This window comes from Drosophila santomea, chromosome 3R (genome assembly GCF_016746245.2).
Source record: "Drosophila santomea strain STO CAGO 1482 chromosome 3R, Prin_Dsan_1.1, whole genome shotgun sequence".
Lineage (NCBI taxonomy): Eukaryota > Metazoa > Arthropoda > Insecta > Diptera > Drosophilidae > Drosophila > Drosophila santomea.
The window spans coordinates 13,301,742-13,317,291 of record NC_053019.2 but is presented as its reverse complement, the minus strand read 5'-3'; the positions used below and the strand labels follow the sequence as shown (position 1 = coordinate 13,317,291).

Genomic DNA, 15,550 nt, shown 5'->3' with positions numbered 1-15,550 from the left:
CGTCGCTCTCTTGCTTTGCTCACTTTTCTGGCCTGGGGATTCCGATTCCAATTCCGATTCCGCTGGGCGATCGGTAGCTTCTTTACCTGTTGCTGCCGCCTCTGCCGCGGTCGCTGCCAGCGATCGGCGGTATAAAAACGTTGGCGCCGCCGAGCGGTTAATCAAACAGGCGACGCCTTCAAGTCTAGCTGCACGTACACGAGAGTGGAGTTGGAGTCGTCGGCTTTTATTCGTGGCGCTCTTTTTTTCGGTTTTCCACATTTTACCCACCCCGCCCACCGTTCAAAATTGTGATACAAAAAATCCTAGCAAAATTGCAAAGCTAAAGTGTATGGAATACCAAATATAACTCTGTCATTTATGAAAAGGTTATATTTGAAAATTTAACAAAGTGCTTAAATCAATAAAAAGAAATCAACGTGTTGTTCAAAACCCAATTTTACATAACCAAAATGATGCAGCCAAGTGCGCTATTACTAACCACCATGATCATGATCATCTCCTGCGGAGTGGCATTCGCCTGCAATGGAAAGATAATTGGTAAGTTATTCAAGAAAATCAAGCCAAGGTCCCAACAAATCTATATGCAAGTCAGGAATTTAGGGTGTTTCTATAGAATATAGAATTCCAGGGCATGGCTAGCATGGCTATTGAGTTTTTTCTAGTTCATTTTGGACACACGTTTCAGCTATTCAGTGTGTGAATGAATACAGTGATGTGCAAATATTTGACAGTAAAAAATCTTCTGTTTAAACTGCGTTCGCCTATTTCAGCGAGGGTGGGTCGATGATTTTTGGGCAATATGTAAATGCTTCTTTAATTGCCAGTTTGGCAGGTCTCACCAAAAATAGACTCGGAACGGCACGAGCGAGTCAGCTTTCTTAATTTTCCAGTTTTAAACAGTGTATATATTGCATAATAAATAGTTTAGAAAAGCAACAAATACGGGCGAAATATTACTTAAGCGTCGAGCGGGATAGGAACCGGTTAAAAAATATCTGGTTTAAATAATTTATATAATATTTGCCAGTGCCCAAACGAATTAAAATTATTTTAGGTGGCTGACCTATCAACTGTCAGCAGCTCATACTCGTACAGCCAAAAGGCCACTCAACTTAAAAACGAAATCCTCTTTAAATACAATGAGATCAGAGCAGGAGCCCCGTAGAACCCTTGAACACGATTAGTGGCGCCTAATAATCAGGCGTGCAAAAAGAGCTCATTGAACTAAGTTTGGCTTTTTAATAGCCCCACCCAGGCGCCAAGTTGAAATTGGTAAACAAATTAAGTTACCAGGCGTCACAAATGCGCTGGCAAAATTATACAAATCACCCGATTTTTAATGGGTCATTGAGCTGATCTTGGCCACGCTTATGAGTTTCGGATAGAAATAGAAATACCAAACGATTTAATGTTCTTTGTTCTGCACACGCGGCGCCTAAACACCCAAATCCCAATTTGCCATAAAAGGCGAAATGAAAACAAAGAGAGTTTTATAGTGCGCGTGTGCGTTGCTGATTGATGATTGCTTTTATGCCTTGTCTTCGATATCAACTCGATTAAATGGTGTGATTCCTTCGGAGGGGCCGGCACTTCAATTTAATCGCATGTCACAGGTATCATGGCTGTTAAGCCGGAGCATTTTGGTGCGGCATCAATCAAAAGACCGCCGTGCTAATAATGTAATTAAATATGTTCGGCACAAGGCTAGTTGTAGTGATAATCAGTAAATGATAAATGAAAATGAAACGAAACATAAAGCATAACTATGAAAATTAACTCGCGCTAAATGCGTCGGTTATTTTTCAACGTCTTGTAGTCCTTGCCACTTAGCCCCCTTCCGTTGGGCATTTTTTCCTGTACTTTGTTGTTTTTTTCTGTTTTGTTCAAGGTGAAGTCAACGCCTGGCGAAGATGCGGTGCAGTTAAGCACTTGTTAACATATTGTCGGCATTTGGCTGAGCGGTCAGACTGCCAACGAGCGAGTTCGTTGCTTGAGTCTTTTGTTTCGTTTCGTTGCGAGCGAGCTGTTGACGTTCCGTTGTCAACATTATCTCAGCGGTTTGTTTCGTCCGCAAGCGGAAACTGATCGACAGCTTTATGTGCAATTTGTCAGCGAAGGTAGTTCACAAATTTGCATAGCGCCCACTGGATTGCATCAACCGCAGCATCCACACAGAATACGAGGAAAATGTGAGGCTTTGCCGGATGATTGATGTCCGCTGCCGTCTTAAACACACAGCTCTGGGCCTGGTTTTTGGCTTTCGCCTACCGGTTTTCACATTGATACAAATGTAGCATAATTTGACAGCTGTGGCTGGTCTCTGGGCTTTTGAGCTTTAGCTATTCGATTCTGATCGATGGCTCATGTGCTATTTTTAGTCCAGCCTTGGAAAGCATATGTTTTAAGATTAAGTCGAGGCAAACGCCGTGTTTAGTATTCTCGGTTTTTTGTTTGGCCCCGCCGCCGCTGCCGCCGCTTCAGTATTGACATCTAGACCCATATATTTGTGCCAGACCGTTGGCGAAGCTGCCAATTTATTTACCCAGCGACGATCAACTTGGGGCGCGTCAAGTTGTCTGACTTTAAATCTGATTCCGACAGACACGTCCCGGCACTTGACCGGCCGGCAAAAGCCATGGTCAAGTTGGAAGCCTGGCTTAAGTGCTATCACGTCGCGCTGGGCAATCAGCGCCCATCGCCTGCTCCATTATTATAATTATTAAAAATTATTAAGCGCGCGTAATTATTTAAATGAAATGGGGGCACTCCCCAAGGATCCACTTCCGTCTCAGCTCCTTTTTACTGTTTCGACCCGATCTCGGAGTAATTAACACCCCGGGGCAATTCGGCTTAAACGGCGACCACTTTTCGTAACTGATTGGCTGACACACTTCAAACAAACCTCTTATGACTCAGGCGTCATAGGACCATGATTTTGGGATAAAATCAAATCAAATTTTGGCTAATTGACGCTTTTGAGCAGCACGCGCCGCTGGCATTTTGCATTTCATTTGATTTTTTATTCCAATTCGTGTTGTTCTGTGTTCCATTTGAATGGCCAACGCTTATCGGAACAAACCGGTTGACTTTGGGAAGCTAAAACGCTTTAAGGAAAGTGACACAGATGTCTTGTGATTCGTCCAACCGGCTGGTTACATAAAACACTAATCGCCGACAATTTGGAGCACACGCAAGTGTGGAATATTGTGTAGCTGGGTAAATAATTAAAATATATGTAAAACAAAGACCAATAAAAATGCGCAGCCCCACTTGGGATTTCTGTGAGGCAGAGCCATAGACACTGAGATTTCGACAAATATTAGCTCGCTAGAAACCGGCTCCCTTGGGTAGACAGTTGTTGTTGGAGTCCATTTCCATCTCCATGTCAAAGGAGAAACACCAGCCCGAAGCCATCTTCGAAAAAAGCAAGCATTTTAATGCAAACAAAAATAGAAATGATAAAATTCTCCAGCTGCGTGGCTCATGCATATTCCCCATTAATTCCCCTGCTTCTTGGAGACTCTTTTTATACCCGTTACTCGTAGAGTAAAAGGGTATACTAGATTCGTTGAAAAGTATGTAACAGGCAGAAGGAAGCGTTTCCGACCATATAAAGTATATATATTCTTGATCAGGATCAATAGCCGAGTCGATTTGGCCATGTCCGTCTGTCCGTCCGTCTGTCCGTCTGTCCGTCTGTCCGTCTGTCCGTCTGTCCGTCCGTATGAACGTCGAGATCTCAGGAACTACAAAAGCTAGAAAGTTGAGATTAAGCATACAGACTCCAGGGACATAGACGCAGCGCAAGTTTGTCGAATCATGCTGCCACGCCCACTCTAACGCCCACAAACCGCCCAAAACTGCCACGCCCACACTTTTGAAAAATGTTTTGATATTTTTTCATTTTTGTATTGGTGTTGTAAATTTCTATCGATTTGTCAAAAAAAATTTTGCCACGCCCACTCTAACGCCCACAAACCGCCCAAAGCTGCCACACCCACACTTTTGAAAAATGTTTTGAAATTTTTTCATTTTTGTATTAGTCTTGTAAATTTTTATCGATTTGCAAAAAAACTTTTTGCCACGCCCACTCTAACGCCCACAAACCGCCCAAAGCTGCCACGCCCACACTTTTGAAAAATGTTTTGATATTTTTTCATTTTTATATTGGTCTTGTAAATTTCTATCGATTTGCCAAAAAACTTTCTGCCACGCCCACTATAACGCCTACAAACCGCCAAAAATTGTGTTTAAGACTCTCCTTCTCCCTTCCACTAGCTGAGTAACGGGTATCAGATAGTCGGGGAACTCGACTATAGCGTTCTTTCTTGTTTAATATATGCAAATCTCGACCTAATCATTTCAGCATCGGGCATCACGACGGAAGAGAGATCAATCATCTTGCAGGAGCACAATCGCCTCCGGCAGATCGTGGCCACGGGACGCTATCCGGGCCAGCCGGGTGCCGAGAATATGCGAGAGATCGTCTGGGACGACGAGCTGGCCGCCAGGGCCCAGAAATGGGCTGATAACTGCCAGTTCCGTCACGATCCGCACCGCACAATAAGTAAGTTATTCCGATCCACAGAGTCCTTAATGCTCAATTCCATATCCACATCTGAAATAAAGGACTTGAAGCAGATCAGCGCAATGCATGTGGCGCGTTTTCTTCTACACAATACGGTATTGGCTAATTGCGGTGGTCATTAAACCTTTGAAGTCGGAATTTCATTGATTAAACATCGTTATTTTTAGAGAATGTATCAAATCCAAAGCCTAATATGTATTCAAATTTTTTACGGCACCTTTCACTGCCACTTAAATGAATTTCACCAATCAATCACTTGAAAACACCTTTTTGAGAGCTTTGTTTCAGAAAATGACTCATATGGACTGTGATTGTGCTTTGGAAGTAAATATGATTCATGAAGCAGAAGCATTCTAATTAAATGAAAAAAACCCCTGTGCGAATATGTTTTCCAATTAAAAATATCACTTTTATGGCCACCCAATTGCAACTATTTCTTAAGATCTATCATATTTCCCATTTTCTGCCTGCACGAAGAGCTTCTAAAACACTAAGACTAACATGGCACTATCAGCACCTGCACCAGCATTCACCATAGTATTATACTCAACCATCTTTCTTAAAACCACATCGATTCTAATGTGCGACATTAATCTATTGACAGATCGCTTTACGATGGGCCAGAATCTGGCCATCATCTGGAGTACGGCGCCCTTGGACGCCGATGACGGTGATTTTCCCTCTCGCATCCAGAGTTGGTTTAACGAGGTGCAGAAGTACTCCTTTGGAGACGCCTGGTCCCCCAAAACTGGACACTATTCCCAACTGGTTTGGGGCGAGACCAGCTTGGTGGGCTGTGGATATGCGGAGTACAAGGACACCAGCAAGTACAACAAGCTCTACGTCTGCAATTATGGGCCTGGGTAAGTTTCATAGATGTTTGCCAACGATTTGATTAGTTCATTTCATTTATTCCGTTAATATAACGTACAGTTTAAATATGTTAACATCCCAAGTCTCTTGAAAGTTTAATCATTTTATTAGCGGATTTACTTTTGAATTCTTTAAATATCTAATGAGGTGTATCTTTTCTTCTTGCAGTGGCAATGTGGTGGGCTACAATCCCTATGAGGTTGGAAAGCCATCGTGCTCCACATACGGCATGAAGCCCTCGTCCCGCTACCAAGGACTCTGTGCCGCACCCGGCTCCTCGCCAGCGGCCAACAGCGTTTACGGAGGGAACACAATTGAAACGTATGAGTACGGCTACAACAGCAGCCCTTCCAGTCAAACCGCCAATAACAACTCGCCGACTAACAACATTAACAAGAGCCAGTTCAGCTATAACCAACCAAGACCCAAGCCCGTCCAACCCATCAATCCAAATCCCTCCCCGTTCACCCCACAGGCACCGGTACCATCAGCGTCATCCTACGGCGGCAGTTCGTTTGGCTCCGCCTCGAGGGGCGGCAGCCACGCCTACACAGCGGATTCATCGCAGTCGGCAGGCCGCTATCAGCACAAGCTCGAGGCATATCGTCCAAGTGCGGCCGAGTTCGAGAAGTCCGTACACAAGCACACCATACTACGCACCTATATAGAGCAGAATCAGCAGAGGCAGGATCAGCAACAGCAGCAGCAGCAGCAGCAGGAACAGGAGCAGGATCAGCAGCCGCAGCAGCCAGAGCCTTCGAGCACCAAGAAACCCAGTCGTGGATGGAGCCTTCTAACATGGCGCGGTTGAGCGATAAAACTTGCCAGTCCATTTGCCAATTTAAAATGCCGCTCAATGTATTAGGCCATTATTAGCTACTGTGTAGTGCCATTAGCCAACCACCAGGATCCATCGTCATCTCTAAACACCCTCTGTCCATCGCCGTGAAACCCCTAGCAAATCCTATTTAAATACTCCAACCATTTGCCATATGAGCTGTAGTAGTTTCCCTTCTTTGCAATTCCGGCTTGTTGAGACCAGAACATAAAAGAAGTTCTGGCGGCGGACGGACGAATCATGCCACAGACGAATATTTGTATCAAATATTTGCCACCCACCCAAACTGTCATCCTGTTAAAACCAACCAATCGGCATTCACCATCGATCAGCTAGTTGTAGTATTGTGTTCAATAAAACAAGAATATTGATTTGTAAATTAACGCTGTAATTCTTTTGATTTCGGGCTCTACATTTCCGTGAATCAGATCTTTTTAACTTTAAGACATTTTTATTTTGGTTAATAGCTTGCGATAAACTGTACATGACAAAAGCTGTTTGACTTGTGTTGAGCCAACTGACAAAGCTTGCCTGCTTTAACACTCTAACTTAATTTCCGAAAAGAAGAGAACGGGCTGTAATATATAAATCAGCTAAGAGCAAACGCTAAGGGAGCGCATGCGTATCGTTTCGAAAATTCCGCTGAATTGAAGAGATACTAAATACTCGGGAAAATGAAGGGGAAACGGTAAGCCCGTCTGGCTAATGCGTTAAATGCAACAATGCCAACTCAAATTAAAGCCGGATATGAAAAGAGCAATGCAACAATGAGCTAATGAGCTGAAATGGGAAATGTATCGAGTTCAAGGGTTTTTGGCCAATTCAGCTTGCAACTTGTGTGTGTGCGTTCGAGTGAGTGCTGCGCAGCATTTGGGGAACCTTGCACCTGCTCAAGGTCGTCCAGGTGTCTCACGCCCAGCCACCCAGTTACCCACTTCGTTCGCCTGCTCAGCAGAAAGTTTCCACCTGATAGCAGTCCAATTTTCCTTCCGTTTCGTACCGAAAAACTTCTTTGGCCATAACCACCCTCAAAATTGTGGCGATTTTCACCGCAAGTACGGACTTTGTTTCCGGTTTTAATTGTTCCGTTTATCAGCCAGTTAGCTGTCCCCAAAGTACAACTCACACACTCCTGCCGAAAGTGCCAATTTCGTTTGTGACAAGGAATTAAGATAGGCAAATATGGCTGTCAATTGTTGTTGGGGCGCCCCTATGACAGTCGTAAAATATATGCGAAATGTACGCATATGCCAAAGGGTTGAAGTTGCAGTAATTCCGGTGCTCTATGTGGCGGCAATATGGTTTATTTATGTTGCTCTGGGATGTACGAAACATTAGTCTGTTTCCTTAATAATTAAATTTTGTCCAACAATATATAATTCAAATAAATGTAAAGAATATTTGAATTATTTATATGGAGTATAAATTTATATATATATGAGCCATATTATATATGTAAATATGTGTAATAAATGCCTTTGAATTATTTACTGTGCACTTATTTAATGCCTCCTCGTGGGCAGACGCACTTCATCATCCCGACCATACTCACAGGTCCTGGCAGCGTGAAATTAACTGACAGAGTCCTCGGCAGGACAACTTTTTATTTATACGCAGTCATACATTTAAATTTGACGCAAGGCCGGAGAGGCCGCACTGGCAGGAGTGTCCTCTTTTCTGCTGTCAGGCCAAGAAAATGTCCTGATTCTGAATCTGGACCGGAATCTGTATGCCCGTATATATAATGGCTCGAAACTTGACCCGCAGCTGGTGGAAGGACTTCGCGCTTGTCCCGGCTGATTTATGGCATTTTATACAAACGTCAATTTGATGCAGCTGTCACTGCAGCGGAAGTGCAATCTGCGAGTGCGAGTTAAATGCGTGCAAAAGCCATTTCCCATGCCATTTCCATGGCCAAGAAAAATAAAATTAAATGGCCGCATGTAATTAAGTCGCTTAATGTGCCTCAAATTGCCAACTCGCTTCGGTCAGAAAAACGTCCGGGGCTTATGAATTTCCACGCATTAATTTTATTTCCCTTCATTTTCGTACCCTTTATGCGGCCTTCCTTTTTTTTTTTTGTTGCTTTCTTTTTTTATCCCCAAGTGTGGGCACTTTTCCGCTGCCAAGTGTCATTTTTGATTGTCGCCAAAGGAAATGGAGTGGGATTATATCCGTGCCTTCTGCGATAATTAGCGGAAAACTTTGGCAAGCATTTGACAAGGCTTGCAAAAAGTGGCCATTAAAAATGTGCCATTATCGGATTGCAGCTGGCAAAAGGGATTTTCCATTTTCCGTTTCTTTAATTTTTGCTCAACTCTTTCATTGGGGTGACATGCAGAACTTTAGTTTCAATTTGCAAACGTCTCACCTGACTTGGCATGATTGGCGAAAATGCTGAGTTTCAATTTAGAAAAGGGATTAGGTGTGCAGCTGCATATCATAAAAGCCACGCCCCCATTGCACCGCCCACACGGAGCCACTGAAATGAAACAATAAAAATATCCACAAAGCTGCATCCCATACGAATATAATGCAATAATAAAATGGGTAACGAAAGCAAGAAAAAGCACATATTGGAAAAGTTTTTCAATTTCAGCCAAGCTTTTATTTTACATGCAAAGATCCCGCACCCACCCACACACTCGCACCTCGGAAAATCTGCTCTCCCAACACCACTTCCCACCACTTATCTCCATTGGGGCCAAGTGCAGGCGGGAAAACCAAAACTATTTTGTTGTGAAAGAGAAATCCTCACACATCCCGAACTCATCCCCGAAAACGGAAAATACAAAATTAGAAATGGGAAACCCGGCAACAGAACAACGCAAATGCAAAATGTAAGCAAAAAGCGAAAATGAAATGAAAACTCATGAATGGCCAACGAGAGGAAAGCGAAATCAAACCGAAAAAGCATTTTCCGAGTATTATTGGTGGCCAACTCCCCGTCTCCATGGCCCTACAACTTGCCCCTCCTCGATTATTCCTGCTCCATCTCTATTCCCAGCTCCATTTCCATTTCCACTTCCATCTCCATCCCTATTCGCATATCCATTTCCATTCCCCATTCTCATCGACTTGGTATTTGTAGTCGTTATGCAGTTGGTAGTGGAATGTTGCATGCCGCAACGCAGTTGGCCATGAAATGGAAAAAGAAGGCCAGCATAAGCTGGAAATTACCGAAAAACCCCGTATCAGTGTCCGTGTCCATGTCCGGGAAATAGAATCAAAAGAGCAAAGCTCGCGCAGACGAAGCGTGTGATAGAGTTGCTCCTTTATTTATGAACGTCTGCGGTGGCTAAGCGCCGTTTTCCTATCCAAATGACCATGGTTGGGGGAATCCTGCGCCCACTCTTAATTACGTCCAGGACCTTGAGGGACGATCTCTGCCACAGCCGTTAAAAACACGTGGATTCTGCTGATGAGCCAGGACTGTAAATCATTTTGCATTTGGACGTGGCTCCGTAAATTGGCATCATGCTTATGATTTAAGCCACTTAAACCAATTAGAAAATGTACAAAAATATTAGTTACAAAAATTTAGTTAGTAAAAATAAGAAAATACTTTTAGGTTTTCGGGCTTTTAGTGCTATATTTAGATGTTGCATTTTTTTTGGTAGGCCCATTAACACCTATTTCATAACTTCATGAATTGCCCCAAAGAATTCTTATTTTTAGACATTCAGCTGTTGAGTGTGATTTTCACAAAGGACGAGAGAAAGTTCATGCGTTTGTGTAAATGTTAAATCCTTTCGCTTTCATGCCCTTGACTTTTGACAAATGTCAGGCAATCTATGGCACTCTCCTTCGAATTCGATGGAAGTCGTCAAATTTCGCTTTTGACCACGGCCCTGGTTCCAAGAAATGTAATCCACATGAGTGGGAAGTTTATGTGCGGTCCACGCAGTGCTGTAAAAATCCTGCATGAATTTGCATATTTTCGGGAGCACAAAGCACATGGCGGCAACAAAGAAAAAAGGTAAATAAATATACAAAATTTGCTGGAGGAACTGCTGGGAATAAGGTTTGCTTTTGTTGAACTTTACGCGTCAAATTTTACATAAATCTTTATTTTCCCAGTACGAAGGGAAATGTTTGCTTTGAAAAATGTGCTGCATACTACTGGGCGAGTGCTGACGATTGGACTGCGTACTGGGATTGGGATTCGAATTGGGATTGCGATTGGAATTGGGATTGGGGGTCCTTCTACGAGTCGTATCCGATGAACTGCCCTAGTGACTGGCAACCGGGAACCAAATGGAAACCAAACACGGAACGACAGCTTCGAACTGCCGTTAAATCAAACATAAAACCCGGAAAACTGTCGGAGAGTAACTCGCCTAGCAACGGCCACTAAACCGAACAAAGTCAGCTTTATGGGCCATCAAAATTGCACAACAAGCTGCTGCTGAACCCACAGGTTATTTTCGCTATTTGCTGGCCAGATTGGTTGGCCGTGGCCATCGGCATTGCTCCTGGTTAAGTCCATTGCCTAGTTTCAAACGCCTTGATTGCACAAAATATTGTTGCGAGTGTCCGTTTTCAATCCGAAATGAGTGTTCATCAAATCTACATAATTCGACCCACAGGATGCTAGGTGGTTCAATCAGTCCGGCAATCAGCACTTTTATTGTTGCTAATCAAAGGTCAACCGCACAGATTGTAACGAAACAGAGTTTTGGCTAGTTTTGCGGCCGCCATCCGTTCATCCTCGTTCCAGCCAAATCTCATTTCTCATTTAGTGCTACCGCTTCGACCCGATGTCAGCTTTCCATCATCCCAAGCCCAAGCCCAAACCTCATCCTGATCCCTATTCGCATTCCCATCCTCACTCGAATCCTCATCCACATCCGCATTCCCAACACGTAGTCGAAGCATTTGTCGTCCGTTAATCAGTGCGTTGATTTTTGAGGATTTATGACAGTGCCGAGTGCAATTGCCAGTTCGGTTTTTGGTATATCCTTCATCAATTAGTTTACGCTTTGGACTAAACTTTCAGTGGCTCGAAGTTGCAGCTTTAAACATACTCCTATAGTCCGCATTTCCATCAATTAATTGCCTAATCGAAAAGCGTCTGACTAACAGCTGCACCATAAAAATAAACGTTTATAGTTGGTCGATTTGAAGATTTTGTCTTTAAAGGTAGGATTGCCATAAGCACAAATCAATACTTCTTGTAACCTATTTATTTAAATATATATTTCTGGAAAATATATTTTCCTGTATTTTTCTAAGTTTGTTTCTTTCCACCTTATATTTTTTCACTTCGCCAGTGTAGTACTTTCCAGTGTAGAGCTCCCCCACGCCCGTATCATGGCTACAGCCATTTGCACTTGGTATCGGATATCAATGCCAGCCCTCAGGATGGAGCTCATCCCTTGGATCAGGCATTGACTTGTACAAGAAAAACCAATTCAAATGAAAACATGCAACGTGCCATGGAGCAATTTATTGCATATGTATAGCTGTTGTGCGGCTTTCTCCGATTCCATCTAGGAGTTGCTCCCTGCGATTACCCCGATGCCATTCCCGGTTCCCCCGATTGGCGACTCCCGATCCGAATCCCTGGTGTTGGTCTTTATCCTGTATGCGCATCAATGACTCATTAATGGGGCAGGGGAACTGGCGATGAAGTATGCCACACAGTGGCTCCATGCTGATTCATTAAATGCAACCGATTCAGTTGAAATCTGACCTCCCTCTCCGCCGCAGCAAACACTGTTTGCTGATATAGATTGCATATTTGTTTTATTGCTAAATACCATGGTTTCTTGGCTTATTGCTTTTTCCACTTAGGCACACAGAGGGCCACATATCAAGTTGATTAATTAATTCCTGAATTATGTGCTCTGCTCCAAGGAATGCGTATTTTATCCGACATTTTCATTATATATATACGAATATCTTCGGCGCTGCATCTGTTGACTGTTGGTCAGATAGTAACATTATTTTTAGCATTAATTGGCTGTTCGCAATGTGTTTGCTTAATTCCGTACCTTTTACTTTCGACTTGGCAGCTTATTGACTCTCGACAGACTTGTTGAACAGTAAATAATTACACTTTGCCGGCGAAGACCTCGATAATGTGCATTTTGCAGCTGTGAGGCACTTTTCGTTGCCTGTAGCACGTTCTAATCGTAGTAACTGCTAAATATTCAGCAATGTTCAATGACTAATATTTATGCATATTTACTATAGGTTTGTAACACGTAAATTTAAAACTGTAAAGAGCATTAGATGAAAGCCTCTTTTATAATCTATATATTGGATATATTTCCATAAAATAGATCTACGCCATATGGTATTCATGAATATAATGAATTAGAGGAACCATTACACAAACACAAATATTTTTTCAAAGGTCAAATTGTTATTTGCCCATAAGACTCCTAGCTCTGAAATGTCCTTAGTTAAGTTAGAGCTGCCGCAAGTCTGCAGCGGATGTTGCAAATGCCAGAACAACGAGCCACATTCCTCAGTTTCAGCAAACTTTTGCCTCCGTTTGTGTGCTTGAACCGGGCTCAATGGAAAAAGTGACACATGTGCCGCATTTGTTGTCTCAGTTCTTGTTCGTGTGCATTGGCGTAATTAATTTGAAGCGGCGCCAAAAGCGGAAGCGCCGCCCCCGCCAAATGCCCCTCGTCCATATGCTAATTGTGCACATCCGGATCCGGCGGTGCAAAGTTTCCAAAATGCGCCCCAATGATTGCTGGCTTTGTGGCATGTCAATTAGAAAATATAGCAAAATCTCTTCGAAAAAACCAACTTGGTCTCTTATTGAATCGTTTTCAGTGCGCATTTACCCAACTTTATTGCTCGCAATATTTGCATTATTTCTCAATTTTGGCGGGCCACGTTTAAGCATTCGTACTTATATTGCCGCCATTTCACACAGCTGACACAAAACCATTTTTGCCGTCAGTTTGCATACTCTCTGGTGTCACTCGGCCCGGCAGCTGTTTAAAATTCAATAAAAAAAAAGGCAAAAATATGGCAAGGCATGTAAATTGTGCCTAATAAAAGTCTTATTGAATTTGCAATATGCCCACGGAAGCACAGAATTATTTAACCGATTTCAGCCTACATATGTGTGTGGAAGGCATTCACACGGACAAAACACGGATTTATATATAAAACAGATTGTAATAAATGCAGGACAAATATCGGGGCGAACATTAAAAGATAAAAGCTTTATGCGCCAGGGCAAACTAAAAGCAATATTTATTTAATGTTTAAGTGCTATAGGTTAAGTAAAATGCAAAGAAAAGTCTAGAAAGAAAAAGGGGTATTTAGCTCTTATTTGTTCGCATAAATATTAATGGAGTACATCAAATAGGCAGAGTAGTAGAAGTGCACCCCAAATAGGTAATACTTTTGGCACACAAAAGCACAGATAGACCGCAAATCTGAAGCGATTGCGCATAGTCGTAATCTGTCCGTATTGGAAGTTGATTTGTCATGCACGTAGCGTTTGTCACATCAACACCACCCGTCCAGTCCAACACCAACGCCAGATACAGACAGAGATATTCATTTTGGGGGACGGGACACGAGTGATGTATGCATTGCCAATTGTCACTTTTGTTGACTGACATTGACGTGAAATGTTTTTCATAAACTACGCTCCGGAATTTGTGGGCAGCTGCCGGAGGCTTTTCTCCCTATCCCCCTATCCCCCTATCCCCCACAGGATGTGGTGCGGCATTGAGAATTGCCATCCGTACAGCCGAAAATGCTCGCTTTCTTCTCGACTTAATGAAAAAGTTTTTATTGCCACGTCAGAGACACATACGCGCATAAGAAATGTGCCGGCGAAAACTATGAGGGACGACCTCGAATAATAAATGAAGCGCCTAGGGCGTGGCCAGGACCTCTCGGATCTCGAATATTCCCGTGCCAGGAGATTGATGACACTCTTCAAATTCCCGCCCAGGGGTGGAGCATCAGCAGCCCGAGGCTTTCGTGTCTAATTAAAAAGCAAAAGGACCTCTCAAATGATGCGCGCCCAAAAGTGCCCTATTACTCATACGTTATAAACACATTAAAGACGCCGACTCAACTTCGCGGCGTTGGCAACATAAAATCTAAACAATAATTACACATGCGACTGCAGCACAGCATATGTTGTGGCAATGGCTCCCGGGAGAGCTGCCTCCACACCCCGTCGTACTCATGTACGTTTCCGTGTGCGGAGCTCGGGTTTTGGGTCTTGCGTTTCTGGGTTCGGTGCCCATAAACGTAAGTGAATTAACCATTCAACTAACATTACGGCCATTAAATCATTTTCGTGTGCGCTGCGTGCGGATGGCAAAAGGGAAAGGCAATGGCAAGCCCGCAAAGGAAACTCCAGAAAATCCTGACCAGGATTCGGATTGGGGCGTGTGCTCGTCTGCCGCTCTCCTGCTCTTCTGCTCTTTGGCTCTTTTGCGCTTCTGCCTCGTTTGCTGCATACTTTTCAGGACGCAGCTACACCTGCAGAAAATTTCCATTTAAAATGTATCAAATACAAAGTGTACTAAATTAGCCAGTTGCTGAACATTATTTCAACGTACCTCCAAATTCAGACCTAAATTTAAAGCCATATTATTTACAATTGAAAAATATTTAGTTCCGAATGATGTATATTAAAAGAGGACAGAAGCCAGATAAATTATAAGCCGAAATTAAATTATTACTTTTACAATTTCACATTGTTTCTCCCGGTGCACTGCCACAGAAAAGAACATGCAAACTAATTTGATGTTTGCCGCCCCTTGCCACCTTTCCCCCCAAAACGCACTGTGTGCGTGTGCTTTGCAATTGAGATTGAACTACAAAGTGTGCTGATGAGTTCGTGGGCCCTGCGAAATGGAAGGGCATGCTGAAAAAGTGTTTACAGCGGTGCAATAAATTGCGCACCGCACGCAACTCGCTGAAGGGGGTTGAGGACTTGCCGAAGGAGTGGCAACGGCACATTGCACACCAAGTGCAATGGCACTGGGTCCTCGAGAGGGCGGCCGGAACCCCTGGTGGTGGAGGGCATTAACGAGGCGTCAAAAGGTGCGATTAAGTCGAGCGAAGCACCAAACACAAAAGACTTCGGGCGCAGCGGGAAAATCAATTTATGACTCACGCACACCTGGCCTCTTGCGAAACGGAGAAATGGAGGTGTGAACAGTTTAGTTCAACAATAATCTGATTTGATTCCACGAGCCGAACAATGGAGCTAAATAAGTTTATACCTCACTCCCAGGTCATACGATCCACTT

The 15,550-nt window shown here is 43.4% G+C and overlaps 1 protein-coding gene across 1 annotated transcript; it reads left to right on the top strand.

The window, feature by feature from the left end:
- The first annotated feature begins 179 nt into the window (after nucleotides 1-179).
- Nucleotides 180-6,632, top strand: LOC120453979 (scoloptoxin SSD558). The gene is made up of 4 exons (XM_039638930.1): nucleotides 180-540; nucleotides 4,370-4,570; nucleotides 5,196-5,454; nucleotides 5,633-6,632. Exons 1-4 carry the CDS (start codon nucleotides 453-455, stop codon nucleotides 6,273-6,275), a joined length of 1,191 nt encoding a protein of 396 aa, XP_039494864.1. The 5' UTR covers nucleotides 180-452; the 3' UTR covers nucleotides 6,276-6,632.
- The last annotated feature ends 8,918 nt before the right edge of the window (nucleotides 6,633-15,550 follow it).